Source organism: Mytilus californianus, unplaced genomic scaffold, assembly GCF_021869535.1.
Source record: "Mytilus californianus isolate M0D057914Y unplaced genomic scaffold, xbMytCali1.0.p SCAF_4, whole genome shotgun sequence".
NCBI lineage: Eukaryota > Metazoa > Mollusca > Bivalvia > Mytilida > Mytilidae > Mytilus > Mytilus californianus.
In genome coordinates, this window is record NW_026262690.1 from 25,529,446 (window position 1) to 25,545,155 (window position 15,710).

The 15,710-nt window shown below is 31.3% G+C and overlaps 1 protein-coding gene across 3 annotated transcripts in view; it reads left to right on the forward strand.

The window, feature by feature from the left end:
* The window catches only part of LOC127737785 (beta-arrestin-1-like), a 110,293-nt gene that overhangs the window by 60,556 nt on the left and 34,027 nt on the right, over window positions 1-15,710 (forward strand). For all 3 annotated transcript variants that reach the window (XM_052248705.1, XM_052248704.1, XM_052248706.1), the window contains exon 5: window positions 10,106-10,165. In XM_052248705.1, coding sequence (XP_052104665.1) covers window positions 10,106-10,165 — 60 coding nt within the window. The remainder of the gene's footprint in view (window positions 1-10,105; window positions 10,166-15,710) is intronic.

Below are 15,710 nucleotides of genomic sequence, written 5' to 3' on the forward strand. Positions count from 1 at the left end.
GACCAATTTGAACCAAATATGGCTTGATTGGTGTATGTAAGGCTATGTATGGAAATCCCATTGTTTAAATATAACATCATGTTGTATGTTACTTTGTGCTGATGTCATGTATTGCCTTAAAACAACATAAAACTCATGTTCAGAATGAAACCACTATTTTTTAACCAGTCTTTTATGGTATTGCTTTTTCATTAGTATTCTTTTAACAAGAGTTTTTTTCTATAAATATTACTTGGATTTTGCTTAAATTTACAGATTTTTCAGATGTTATATTTTAAAATTTAACATAGAGAGACTAACTTTGCATAGACTAGAACAAATCAGATTTCAAAATGACAAGTTACTAACTATGTAGAGACTTCATTAGATAAAGAAAAGACTGACAACAAATGACTAACTATGTACAGACTTGATTGATCAATTAAAAATTACAACAAGTGAATAACTATGTACAGACTTGATTGATCAATTAAAAATGACAACAAGTGACTAACTATGTACAGACTTGATGGATCAATTAAAAATGACAACAAGTGACTAACTATGTACAGACTTGATTGGTCAATTAAAAACTGACAACCAGTGACTAACTATGTACAGACTTGATTGATCTATTAAAAATTGACAACAAGTGACTTACTATGTACAGACTTGATTAGAACAGATAAAAATGACAACAAATGACTAACTATGTACAGACTTGATTAGAACAGTTAAAAATGACAACAAGTGACTAACTATGTACAGACTTGATTAGAACAGTTAAAAATGACAACAAGTGACTAATTATGTACAGACTTGATTGATCAATTAAAAAATGACAACAAGTGAATAACTATGTACAGACTTGAATGATCTATTAAAAACTGACAACCAGTGACTAACTATGTATAGACTTGATTGATCTATTAAAAACTGACAACAAGTGACTAACTATGTACAGACTTGATTATAACAGTTAAAAATGACAACAAGTGACTAACTATGTACAGACTTGATTGATTAATTAAAAACTGACAACCAGTGACTAACTATGTACAGACTTGATTGATCTATTAAAAACTGACAACAATTGACTAACTATGTACAGACTTGATTGATCTATTAAAAACTGACAACCAGTGACTAACTATGTACAGACTTGATTGATCAATTAAAAAATGACAACCAGTGACTAACTATGTATAGACTTGATTGATCTATTAAAAACTGACAACCAGTGACTAACTATGTATAGACTTGATTGATCAATTAAAAACTGACAACCAGTGACTAACTATGTACAGACTTGATTGATCTATTAAAAACTGACAACAAGTGACTAACTATGTACAGACTTGATTAGAACAGTTAAAAATGACAACAAGTGACTAACTATGTGCAGACTTGATTAGATTAATAAAAGACCAACAACAAGTGACTTATTATGTACAGACTTGATTGATCAATTAAAAAATAACAACAAGTGAATAACTATGTACAGACTTGATTGATCTATTAAAAACTGACAACCAGTGACTAACTATGTACAGACTTGATTGATCTATTAAAAACTGACAACCAGTCACTAACTATGTATAGACTTGATTGATCAATTAAAAACTGACAACCAGTGACTAACTATGTACAGACTTGATTGATCTATTAAAAACTGACAAGTGACTAACTATGTACAGACTTGATTAGAACAGTTAAAAATGACAACAAGTGACTAACTATGTACAGACTTGATTGATCAATTAAAAAATAACAACAAGTGAATAACTATGTACAGACTTGATTGATCTATTAAAAACTGACAACCAGTTACGAACTATGTACAGACTTGATTGATCTATTAAAAACTGACAACCAGTGACTAACTATGTATAGACTTGATTGATCAATTAAAAACTGACAACCAGTGACTAACTATGTACAGACTTGATTGATCTATTAAAAACTGACAACAAGTGACTAACTATGTACAGACTTGATTAGAACAGTTAAAAATGACAAGTGACTAACTATGTACAGACTTGATTGATTAATTAAAAACTGACAACCAGTGACTAATTATGTACAGACTTGATTGATCAATTAAAAAATGACAACAAGTGAATAGCTATGTACAGACTTGATTGATCTATTAAAAACTGACAACCAGTGACTAACTATGTATAGACTTGATTGATCAATTAAAAACTGACAACCAGTGACTCACTATGTACAGACTTGAGTAGATCAATTAAAAACTGACAACAAGTGACTATGTACAGACTTGATTAGATCAATTAGAAACTGACAACAAGTACTAACTATGTACAGACTTGATTAGATCGAATTTAAATCAGACATCAAGTGGCTATGCATTGATAAGACCAGATCTTGTTTAAAACTGACATCAAGCAACTTAATATGCACAGGCTAAAACAGATCAAAGTTGAAATTGACATTAAGTGACAAACTTTGCAGAAGTTAAGTAATATAACGTTTGATGGGATTGATAGGATTGATTGAATAATGATTGTTTTATGCCGAGGCATCAGTCACATTTAAAAAAGGATGAAATGAAATTATATTGAAATGAAAAGTTGGATGGGAAGGGATACAAAATGGAAAGAAATTTTGACTATCATAGGAAATAGATTGAGAGGTGAGTAGGGTTAAAAATTAATCCTTGACATCATCCCCCACATATGCCCACTGTTTAGTACTGAATGATTTTGGATGGATCTTTTTAGTGCTTGAAACTTAACACTCTCCTAACAGGTAAAACATGTATGTCCAGTCTAAACAAAGTGTTGCATATCTGATATGTCCAACATAACTTGTTGGTGTCATATCCCCTCAGTCTGATATTAAGGTCTAAAAGCGGGGTTCTCTAGGATGTAATTTAATCTGAAGGGAAGTATTGTATCAATCTCAACTAAGAGTTAAGCTGAAATGATTGCAAGCACGATATACCATTTAAAAAGTTTTAAATGCATAGTACAGAAAATAAAAAGATGTCTTCTTTTAGCATGGATGCCTTATATAGCTATCTAACTCACACATTCTATAGACATAATGACAGATTTACTGATGGCCAACCCAACTCATATAAATACATTTCACTACAACATATCTTCTGCTGTGGTTTATGGGTAATCAATTTTCTGTGAAGACATTTACAATAAAGGGAAGTCTGTATTTAATTTAAAAATAGACAAATCCAATCAGTGTACAGAATTGGTCACATGATATTAAGCATTTTGTATTTAATGTGACGAAATGTTTTGAACCAGTGACAGCTAAGGTATACAATCAATGTTTGTCTTCTTTACATGACTATATATTGATTTGGCTTGCAAAAAACTTGTTCATAGGCACTGGTAGTACTGCATCACAGCTATATTTCCTACAGGTGTTATTTGCTCGTTAATAGAGACAGTCCTGCATAACACCCGTTAGGTTAATATCTTTGCATAAATAAAGGTGTGTATTAACTAATTAGACATTAAAAATTTGAAGTACTTTTTGCTAATTTATTTCCTACATGAACATAATAAAGACCAGATTTAGGGTACCTATGTATTCAAGTTAGATTGGTTGACAGGTGTAGAATCTATGCTATTAATGTGTACCTGTCAGTATAAGTAGTGGATATAGAAATGTACTTGCCTGCATACAAAGGAGATAAATACATAGAAAAGGAAATTTACATTATATTCATAATAAAACTGAAATGCTCTTAAGATTCATTATGAAACTTTTAAATTTTGAAAATAATAGATTCCCAATTAACAATTGAACAATATCATAACAAATTCATTTTTGTCCACAATATATAAACTGACAGGTCTTGGCATTTGAAATTTGAAATTTCTGTTTCAAATAGGTATCCTATCTAACTTTTTATACGCCTGTTTACAGAATGTATTATGGTATACCATTGTCCGTCCGTAATCAACATGTCGGACAATAACTTAAAAACGCTTTAACCAATCTGCATGAAACTTTGGTGAATTGTTTATATCTATTGACATGAGCTCCCTTTCGTTTTTTATAAATTTTAGATTTTAAGTTTCCGAGTTATGGGGTTTTATTCATTAAAAAAGGGGGATTTTTCAGTTTTCGGATAATAACTCAAAAACACTTTCACCAATTTACAAGAAACTTTGGTGAATTGTTTATATCTATTGAAGTGCATGAGCTCCCTGTCGATTTTTATTAATTTTAGGTTTTAGGTTTCTGAGTTATTGGGTTTTATTTATTTAAAAAAGGGGGGTTTTCCAGTTTTCGGACAACTCAACAATGCTTTCAGCAGTTTTCATGAAAGTTTGGTGAATTGTTTATATCTATTGACATAAGCTCCCTTTCGATTTTTATAAATTTTAGATTTTACGTTTCCGATTTTATTCATAAAAAGGGGGTGATTTTCCAGTTTTTCGGACAATATCTTTAAAGTGCTTTGAGCAGTTTTCATGAAGCTTTGTTGACTGGTTTATATCTATTAACATGATTAAGCTAACCTCCCTTTAGTTTTTCATAAATTTCGGAAATGACATTGAGAAGTTATTGAACTTTATTCTTTAAAAAAGCGACAGGCGTATCATGCGCTCATGGTGCAGCTGTTTATTAGGTATTAATGAACTTTTTCTGTTGTTCTGCTCTTTTCCTGTATTGTCTATCATTTGCGCTCATTAATTTTGACTTTTTAAAGATCCCCCACGCCGTAATGTTCTTATTGATAGCATGGGATTTCTAGTTTATTATACCCCTAAAACGAAAGCTTCATGTGAGCATGCTATACCTTGCGATGTGTTTTCACATCCATCACTCATCAGCTTTCCGATTTTAATGCTCCATTTATGGGCATTATGTTTTTTGGTCTGTGCGTCCGTCAGTTCTTTTGTCCATTCGTACTTCTGTCCGTCTGTCCCGCTTCAGGTTAAAGTTTTTGGTCAAGGTTGTTTTTGATGAAGTTGAAGTCCAATCAACTTGAAACTTAGTACACATGTTCGCTATGATATGATCTTTCTAATTTTAATGCCAAATTAGATTTTTTACCCCAATTTCACGGTCTACTGAACATAGAAAATGATAGTGCGAGTGGGGCATCCGTGTACTATGGACACATTCTTGTTTTAATACTTAGTAGCAGGGGTATCATTAGTGTTTTAAAAGCTTTAAGACAAAGTGAATATCCATCCATGGCATTCAGAAGGCTTAATAGGATTGGAAACCAAAATTAAATTCAATTTTGATGCAGATTATGATCCCAGTAGCACTCTTATTGCATAGGTAATAAAACATTTCATGAGAATCAGTTGGTGTTGGTCAGGATATTTAAATTTTTGGAAGTTGAACTGTGCCATTAAATAAATACAATAGCTAAGTTGTCCTCTGCTGAGATCTTTCTATGGGAAGTTTAAATTTCTCCTTTAAAACCAATCATTTAGTGGTTAATTTTTCTGTATAAGATCCTAGTGATGGAAATACATGTACCAGTACTGAATAATGGCACATTGTCAGAGCAAGAGATAATAATTACCAAGTTATGTAAATTAAATACATGGCATTAAATACAGACTCTTTGTTGTAAATTCTGAGTTCATAAATTGCACAAGTGTGATAAAACTATAGTTGCAGCTACCTTAGGTAAAAGGTGATTATTTAAGGTTTGACTGTTGTATTTTAACCCTTTTGAATTTCATGCTATCAAAAAGTATGTGTTTTGGGTTTTAAAAATTTTTGCGTACAAGCATATCTGATGAAGGCTATGCCCGAAATTTTGTTGTTTACACAGACAACATACAGTATTCTTTTTTATTATTTATTTTTATAGTTTTTCTTGGATTCTTTATGAAATTTCTTGTCTGCTTTTTTCCCCTCTGATTTGACATTGTTTAAGAGATAAATTGTGGTTATCATGGGTTATAAAAGGACTTCCCCTAACTTTTACGTAGGAAAGGGTTTTTTTTTTATGAAATTTGTTTAAAATGTTCTTTAAATTCTAATTAATTTGCCAAAGTGACCACCTATAATAGAGAATTGTGAGTGTATAGATTATTTTATAGATTCATAAATTAGATTGGTTGATATAAACTGTGGAAATGATATGTTTAGAGGTAATCTGAAAAATATCTTTGACGTAGAATGGTTTCTAATTATGGTTCTATTTTCACAGTATGACTTCAAAAATAAATTGTAGATTGTAACATGAGGTAGAATATCTTTAAGATACAAGATAATGATGTATGGAGCTATATTTGGTTAATAATATATCAGTTTCTTTGTCATTCTCTATTTCAAATTCTAAAAGAATACCTATAGATATATTACACATTAAGTCTGTGCTCCTTTTTTGTAAAACTCCACTCATCAGAGTCAAACCCTTCAACAAAATACAGCTGGTGTTTTTTGTCTTGCAAGAAAGAGGTGTTGCCTTTTCGGCTGTGTCGGCTCGAATTGTTAAGTTTTTTGCTTAAGTCAGTTTGATAGGAACTACTTGTGATAAATCAATGATATTTTCTATAAAGTTGCATTACTATCAGTACAGTTTGATGACTATTTCGAGGCCTTGCCCCATAAGTCATGGTCCAGTGATTTTGAATTAATAAGCAATTTTCAATGTTAAATTTTTTGCTTAAGACAGACTGATAGGAACAATTTGTGATAGATCAATATTTTTGTCTGGCCTTGACTGAGTCAAAAAGCGAGACATAGGTATGCTGTTTCTGGCTTCAGCGGAGGCGTCAACAATGTATTAGTTTGTGATTAGGTCAGTTTATGGGGAACCACTAATGATAGGTCAGTGATATTTGGTATGCAGCTGTTTTAGCATTGGCACATCTCATTTCCATGGAGATTATTTGGCCCCATCCCCTCAGTCATGGTTTATTGACTTTGAAACTTTTGTTTAGTACACATATTAGTTTGTGATTAGGTCAGTTTATGGGGAACCACTAGTGGTAGGTCAATAATATTCTGTATGCAGCTGTATTAGCATTGGCATATCTTATTTTTATGGAGATTATTTGGCCCCACATCCTCTGTCATGGTCTATTGACTTTGAAACTTGTGCTTAGTTTAGATGTATGAGTTAGTGATTAGGTCATTTTATAGGGAACCTTTATTGGTAGATCAATTATATATGGTATGCAGTTTCTGTAGTAGTGGCACATCTCATTTCCATGGAGATTATATGGCCATGTACCTTCAGTCATGGTTCATTGACTTTGAATATATTGTGTAACTTATATGTTAAAGTATTGCTATTTTTAATTTTAACATTTGCTTTTTATTATCAAAATAATAAAAAATGTGAGACATATCTCTGTGTTAATAGTTTATTGTATAAAGTTGCATTACTATTAGTGCATATCAGTTTGACAACTATTTTGAGGCCCTGCCTCTGTAGGTCATGGTCCAGTGACTTTAATTGAATGATAAGTTTTTCTACTTAATTTAGTTTGATTGGAACTACTTATGAAAAACAATGATATTTTCCATAAAGTTGCATTACTATCAGTACATTTTAGTTTTTCAACCATTTTGAAGCCCTGCTCCCTAGTTCATGGTCCATCAACTTTGAATTAATTAGCAATGTTGCTGTTCATCAGATTGTCTTTTTATGAATTTACTGCCGACAGGTGAGACATATCTCTGTGTCAACAGTTTATTTCATATAAAGAAGCTTGAGTGTAAATATCCACAAATCTCAAGAAGAAATGATGTTAATGTTAGAAAAAGAAAAGTAGCAGTTAAATTTAAATAATCAATGTTTTGTTTTAATTGTTTAAAATGTGTCAGATTCCCTTTAATATATTTGAAAGCTGCTCTGCATTAACACAAACAAGCTTACTAGTACTTGTAATTATATGACAATTCCTAGCTGAAAGATAGACCAAGTATTGTAATAGGTTAAACCTTTAGCACATAATGAACTGAATCTGTAGACAGTCTCTAGATTTATTTCTAGCAATTTGTAATAAAAAGAACTTATGTTTATTTATATAATGCAAAAAATGTTATAAGACCAGTTTCCGACTTGCAAATTGGTAAAAGTAATTTCCTGTGTCTAGGTGGTTCTGGTAGTCATGTCAAGATAAATCATATTTGTATTGTTTCTATAGATAATACGATACACTTAAACCCTTTCTGGTTGTGAAAATGATGACACAACTTCCTTTCCATATATATTTATAAAAAAAAATTAAAAAATAAACTATTACAAAAAGTGCCTTTAAGATTGATCCTGCAATAGTATCTGATACATTACCGGTAGCTTCATTTGCATACAAATGTAATAATGATTTACTAACAACCATGCTTACATGATCAAGTTGTTTTACGCAATAGGTTATAACAGATAAGTTCAATTCAATTCAATTCTTTATTAACCAAATGTTTTACAACATATAGGTACATGTATAATCAATTTATACTAAATATAGATTACAAAAATATACGATCATGACAAAACAGACAGAAGTATTAAATACACAAAAAATAAATACTTATAAATATAATTCCAAAAAGCAAATATATGTAACAAAGTTAATAATTGTGTGTGTGGGCGAAAGTTTACTTGTTTACTGCATATTGATCAGGAAAAGAGTCATTATATACTCAAATTTCTTTTTCACATTATATTTTATTCATGGGAATTTTTTTAACAACTACTTTTATGTTAATGTTTAATAAATGCAAAAAAAATACTCATGTTTATATGGGTTTTTTTTCAGGAGTATTAACATATATTTTGTCATTCAGTTTGTGAAATAATCTTTTAATATTTTTCTATTGCTGGTCAATAATTCAGACACTAATAACAGTTCATTCAATAAAAAGAGTTAAACAGATAGGCATATGATCTGTAGCCATACTAAAACTCACAAACCAACATGGTATGTGCCTGACGGATAAATTCTTAAAATTTTAGATGGTCACACTGTCATTGAAATTGGAACATGAGATTCATGTCTGACCTAAATTTGTTTGATATTCTGCTAGATATATAAAGTCCTTGGCTGATATAAGTCCGCTTGAACCATATGAGTATATGACCATTAGGACTGACAGACATGGCAATATTTTGTATATGCATTTTGATTGTTCAGTAGTACTCTATTCTTGCCTTCATTAGCTCACCTGGTACATAGGGCCATGTGGGCTATAGCTATCTTCCATTGTTAAACATTTAAGATTTATTTCACTTTCTCTGAAAAAAAACTAGTCAATTTGAACCAAACTTAGCAGGACTAATATATGGAAAGTCCTTTATAAAGATTCTTCATTTCATTACAACTTGATGTGATAAAAATCAAGGCTGGAAAAGGAAACCTCTAATTCTGATTGGCCATCTTTAAAAATTTTCTGCTCTGAAACTTCAAGTATAAATGTTTTGAAACTTACGGACATTTTCATCATTTGATGTTGATTGGGCAACTTAAAGGGGCAATCTTTGCCATTCTTTATAGAAAACAATGGAAAGAATGCCTCAATCTCTACGTTTTAACTTGATATTAATTTAAGGATGCTCCCAATAGACTTGAGGATACATAAATTCTTGTATTTAAGAGAAGGATTATCACAGAAGATACGAATTTTTGCATTGGATCTGATGTTAGGAACAAAGGCCAGAATTTGATAGAGAATATGATGAGCTGATTTGTTGGTTTCTTAAAAGGATAAGGAGGTTTGGTATGATTGCTAACTTTGAGACAACTATCCAACAAAAGGTCAAATGACGTGGATTTAAACAATTATTGGTCACTGTTCATCCTTTAACAATGATCAACGTACCATATAGTCAGCTATAAAAGGCCCCAACACAACAAAATGTGAAACAATTTAAACAAAAAAACCAACGGCCTGATTTATGACAAAACCCAAATATATATTGGTGTACGGTGACATTTCGGTTCTGGTGGAGAGTTGCCTCATTGGCAATTATACCACATATACAATATGACATACAGCAACCACTGACAAAAACTAAATACATGTTTATTCCTCAAACTTATCTTCTAATTTCTGTGTCGGATTATTTAAGTGAAAAGGAACTAACGAAACTAATGAATGAGCTGAAGATCTTTAAATTTTTCAATTTATGAATTATGATTTTCTGTTGTTTCAGTTGCCACCAAATGCTCCTGCATCAGTAACATTACAACCAGCACCAGGGGATACAGGGAAGGTTTGTACATCATATACTTAGATCATAGTGTTTTTGTGTATTCAGAACTTTGAGTCTAGTAGTAGTAGATATTGGGTAACCACCAATCTAACAGCATTCTATTGCAATAAATTGTGAAATGAACAACAAACATTTCTGTCACACTTTATAGGGTATCATCACTTAACATATGATACTTATATTTGATCAGCAGCTTAACAGTGATGTGTTGTACCATGTGAGCACTTTTTATACAATCGCAAAAACAACGTTGTCGTCGTCCGAAGACACATTTGGTTTCCAGACAATAACTTTAGTTTAAGTAAATTGATCTCTATGAAATTTTACCAGAAGGTTCAATACCACAAAAGGAAGGTTGGGATTGATTTTGGGGGTTATGGTACCAACTGTTTAGGAATAAGGCCAAAAAGGGGCCAAAAACAAGCATTTTTGTAGTTTCCGGACAATAACTTTAAGTTTAAGTGTATGGATCTCTCTGAAATTGTACTACAAGGTTCCATACCACAAAGGAAGGCTGTGATTGAGTTTGGGGATAATTACTTCAAAGGGGGGGGGTCAAAAAGTTTGGGTTTTTTTTTTTCATTTTTTGGGGGGGTTCATACTTTTTTCTTTAAGATTTTTCAAAAAAAAAAATTTAAGGGGATTTTTTTTCATAATTTTTTTTTTTTTTTTTCCTAAAATTTTTTTATTTTTACATTGATTATTTCTGATTTATATATAAAAGCAACAAATACTGATATTGCAGGAGATACACACCAAACAGGGTGTGTAAATTATTATATATAACAGATTAACTAAGTATTGTGCAACAGCACAGTATTGGGCAATAGCACAGTATTGCGTAATAGCAAGAAATCTTCAATTGCACAGTATTTCCCAATAGCAAGAAATCTTCAATTGCACAGAATTGGGCAATAGCACATTATTGCGCAACAACACAGTATTGCTCAACAACACAGTATTGCGCAATATCACAGTATTGTACAATAGCAAGAAATCTTCAGTTGCACAGTATTGAGCAATAGCAAGAAATCTTCAATTGAAAATAAATACAAATCTTTTAACCAATTTCAATGGGATTAATTTAAAGTCTTTAATTTTTGGGGGTTCTAACCTTGTATTACTATTTTGAATATTGGGCTGCAATTTTAAATTGGTCTACATTGAGGTCCAAAGGGTCCAAAATTAGACTTTGTTTGATTTCATCAAAAACTGAATTATTGCGACTCTATGATATGCTGGATCTTATTGTGCATTTAGATTTTTTATTTTGGGCCCTGTTTTCAAATTAGTCCATATTAAGGTTTGAAGGGTCCAAATTAAACTTTGTTTGATTTCAACTAAAATTAAATTTTTGGTGTTTTTTTTAAATGCTGAATCTAACCATGTTGTTAGATTTTGGATATTAGACCATACTAGGTAAATTAAATGTCCCATTTCAAATTTTTAAGATCTTTGACAACATTTATTTTGTGTCAGAAACCTATATTATGTCAAAAATTTGATCACAATCCAAATTCAGACAGTATCAAGCTTGAATATTGTGTCCAAATTTGCCCCAACTGTTCAGGGTTCGACCTCTGCGGTCGTATCAGGCTGCGCTCAGCGAAGCATTTTATTGGGTCTGTCAGAGAATATCATACTTATATTTGATCAGCAGCTTAACAGTGATGCGATGTACCATGTGAGCACTTATTGGTCTGTCAGAGAATATGATACTTATATTTGATCAGCAGCTTAACAGTAATGTGTTGTACCATGTGAGCACTTTTTGGGTCTGTCAGAGACCTACTTCCTGTTATTCAATACTTTGAATTACTAGTGGGGGTATGCTAAACAGGACAACACTTTTTTGTCAGTAATTCAAAAATAAACAAAATAATTCTGAATTTCTAATAATGGCCTTTATCCTAAATAGGCCATTGGTTTTTTTTTTATGCAGAAAGGGGCAATGAGTTGAGAATCAAATGCTTAAACAAACCAAAAATATCATTTTTTCCATTTAGGTGAAAAACACAGTAGAGCCAATTTTTTTGCCCACTCCGTAGCGTAGGGGGCATTAAGATTTACCCTTGTCCATCTGTACGTATGTATGTACGTCAACCAAATGTTCTACAACTTATACACAATGCTTATTACCACAAAACACAGATCAAGTTTGAATTTTGGTGGCGTCACTTTTACTGTTCTGGAGTTATGCCCCTTTACAAATGGAAAAATTGCTGAATTTTTGTTTCCATTCTCTCACTTAAGTTTGCCTCAACTAAATGTTATGAAAAATTGAAAACAACACGTTTAATAATTTCATGCGTCCGAACTTATACACAATGCCTATTACCACAAAACACAGATCAAGTACAAATTTTGGTAGCGTCACTTTTACATTTCTTTAGTTATGTCTCTTTTTAACGTAATATGCAAGCAGGGGCATCATCTGTGTCCCATGGACACATTTCCCATTTATTTTTATTTTGATCATTTTATGAAACTACATGGTCAAATCATATAAAACATTATAGAAAGTATGACTGGGAAACCCTATATTTTAATTTGATAATAGTCTGGGCATATCTTAATGTTGCATAATAATAAAAAAAAATAGCAACCATTGTGCATAATTCCCAGAATGAACATGCTTAACTTGATTTTTTGACATGTTAAATCATGACATTAACCAAACTGTTTTTTTAGCTATGAGATCCAATGATTCCATAATGAATTGTTCTTGTTTATACATAATATAAACTTTTTTAATGATTGCATTTCATTGCTAAGGAATTTTTCCTGAAAATGAGAATTTCTTGTTCTGTGATAATTTGTGTTTAACTAGTTTTGGGTTCCATGAATACATCCATTCAGTAATGCTAGGATCAATAGTCACTAACTCTCAAGCTAGAAACTTTTCTTGTCAGAGTTTCATTTATGAGAAATATTGTTTTGCTAAGTCTTTTAGTATGATTGAGATCCATAACCTTGATTAATATAGTCTTTAAGCTTGACTATTAGGTGTAAACACTCAAGGAATTATTTTATATTTTTTGTTCAAAAATATACCTAATTACGGGTAAATGCTTATTATTTTTTTTATTTCAAACTTTAAGTAAACTATGTTATTATTATATATGTATATAGGAATAATGCCATTATGTATGAAGTAAAAATTTCAAAATGTAATCAAAATAAAGATTTTGATGAACTGGTCCAAAATTTGAATTTTACAAAATTATTGCCATCACTCTGGTTGTCAGTTAATGTTTTCTTTAAAAGATAAAATAATTGGTCAAAGGTACAAATACCAAAACAAAACAAAATAATTATTTGTTTTTTATGCCCCACCTACGATAGTAGTAGGGGCATTATTTTTTCTGGTCTGTGCGTCTGTTCGTTCGTTCGTTCTTTCGTCGGTCTGTCCCACTTCAGGTTAAAGTTTTTGGTCAAGGTAGTTTTTGATGAAGTTGAAGTCCAATCAACTTGAAACTTAGTACACATGTTCCCTATGGTATGATCTTTCTAATTTTAATGTCAAATTAGAGTTTTGACCCCAATTTCACCTTCCACTGAACATAGAAAATGATAGTGCGAGTGGGGCATCCGTGTACTATGGACACATTGTTGTTTTCCTTTCCTTTTAAAACACTGTAAAACCACTGGACCATGTGGAACCAAAGTTTATTGATCTTTTTAAAGATTGATTATTTAGAGATCCTTTACAAAGATATCTAATTCTGTGCTGATTGGGCCACCTTCATAGCTGCAATAATGCCACATAGATACCATTGAATCCAAAGAGAAATCATTTTAATTTTTTTGTCTCTCCTCAACAAAGTCATGGAGGATACTGCTATTTCTGGTGTCAGTGTAGGCGTCAAATTTTTTAAGTTTGCGATTAGATCAGTTTAAGGGGAACATTAAAGTGGTATGTCAATGATATTTGGAGGCAGATGTATAATCATTGGCACATCTCATTCCCATAGAGATAATTTGACCCCACCCTCTCAGTTTTGCATAGTTTACATGTTAAACAGGCAAAACATATCGCTGTGTCAACAGGTAATCTTTGAAAATATATGGTCATTCTGAACCTGGCTAACTAAATATCGAAATGCATACGGAAGATAATACTCAATATTGTTATGAATTACAGATGATCTTTTAATTACCGGTAGGCAAAAAAAATAAATTTTAAAGTCAGTTATATTGATTTTTAAATTATGCTTAAATTTCTGAACATTCCTGTAAAAAGTTGGACTTATTGCTGTCAAACTTTAAACAATTGATTACATAAAATATGGGTAAAGAGTGGTTATTATTGACATTGGGCATATATCTAGGGCTATGTGGTGGACTGGGTAGACAATACTGCATCTTTAAAGTCTATATTTTAACAAATATTGCACTAAAAGCTCTTTTCTGTATAATTTTTGTATTTTACATGCTAGTATTTCAGGTTTATTTGATAGGATCTAGTAATTAATCAGACAGATGCTATACAGATTATCACCATATGTATTTTGACAAGATTCTATCATCTACAATCTTTTATATATTTCATGCGTTTGAAAAAAATATATTACTGTAGATGCAATTTTTTGGTCACCAGATTAACTAAAGATATAGATTTTGGCATTTTTGTAAAACTTAGGAAGTTTGCTGTAATTTAGTAGTATTTTACAGATTGATAACTGTTTTTTTGGGCTATTGATTTAAATTTTGATGAATATTTAACTCATTGAAAGGATATTTAAGTTCTGGACTTTCATAGTGTTCTGAAAAAGCAGAACATTGAAATCATAACAGATGATTCTACTACTCAAACTGTTTGAACTATAATGACTGTGTCCTTACTACATTATAAATAGCTGGTTATCTGTATTGCAGTTCTGACACTTTTGCCATCCTAAATGAATTGTATAAATGTTTTATGAGATTGTGTTTACATTTCTTCAGAATAAAATACTGCCTGAATTTACTCTCGGGATTAAAGTCATCATTCGTTTTATATGACAAACAAATCTCTCATATTTTTTTTCCATTTAATCTCCTGTCAACATGGTAAAATTATAGCATGTTGGGAATTAATTCCTGTCTGCAATTTAGAAAATATGAAATTTAATTTGGAGGCTTATCTGGTTATTACAGTCATAATCAGAAAGTTTGATGATTACTTTATACTGTAATGGATTGAGTGAGCAAACAAAATTATGTTTATGTTATAAGTGTAAGCTAATGTTACAGTACCCAAATTGCACTGAGTACACAATTTTCACCCATTTTGCATAAAAGGTTAAGGATATCTTATATCTCCAGTGATAAAAGTAAAATGGAGACGTTGCATGCAACTTCTACAAAAAGTTGACTTTTAAAAATAAGAAATTAATGAAATTTCAAGGCATATATTCTTAAAAAATGCATAACAAGCATGGACTATTTCAAATCGTTCAAAAATTATGGAGAAATAAAACAAAACATCTCATTTTTGTCGAGCCTGCGACTTTTGTCGCAGAATGCTCAACATAGGGATAGTGATCCGGCGGCGGCTACGGCG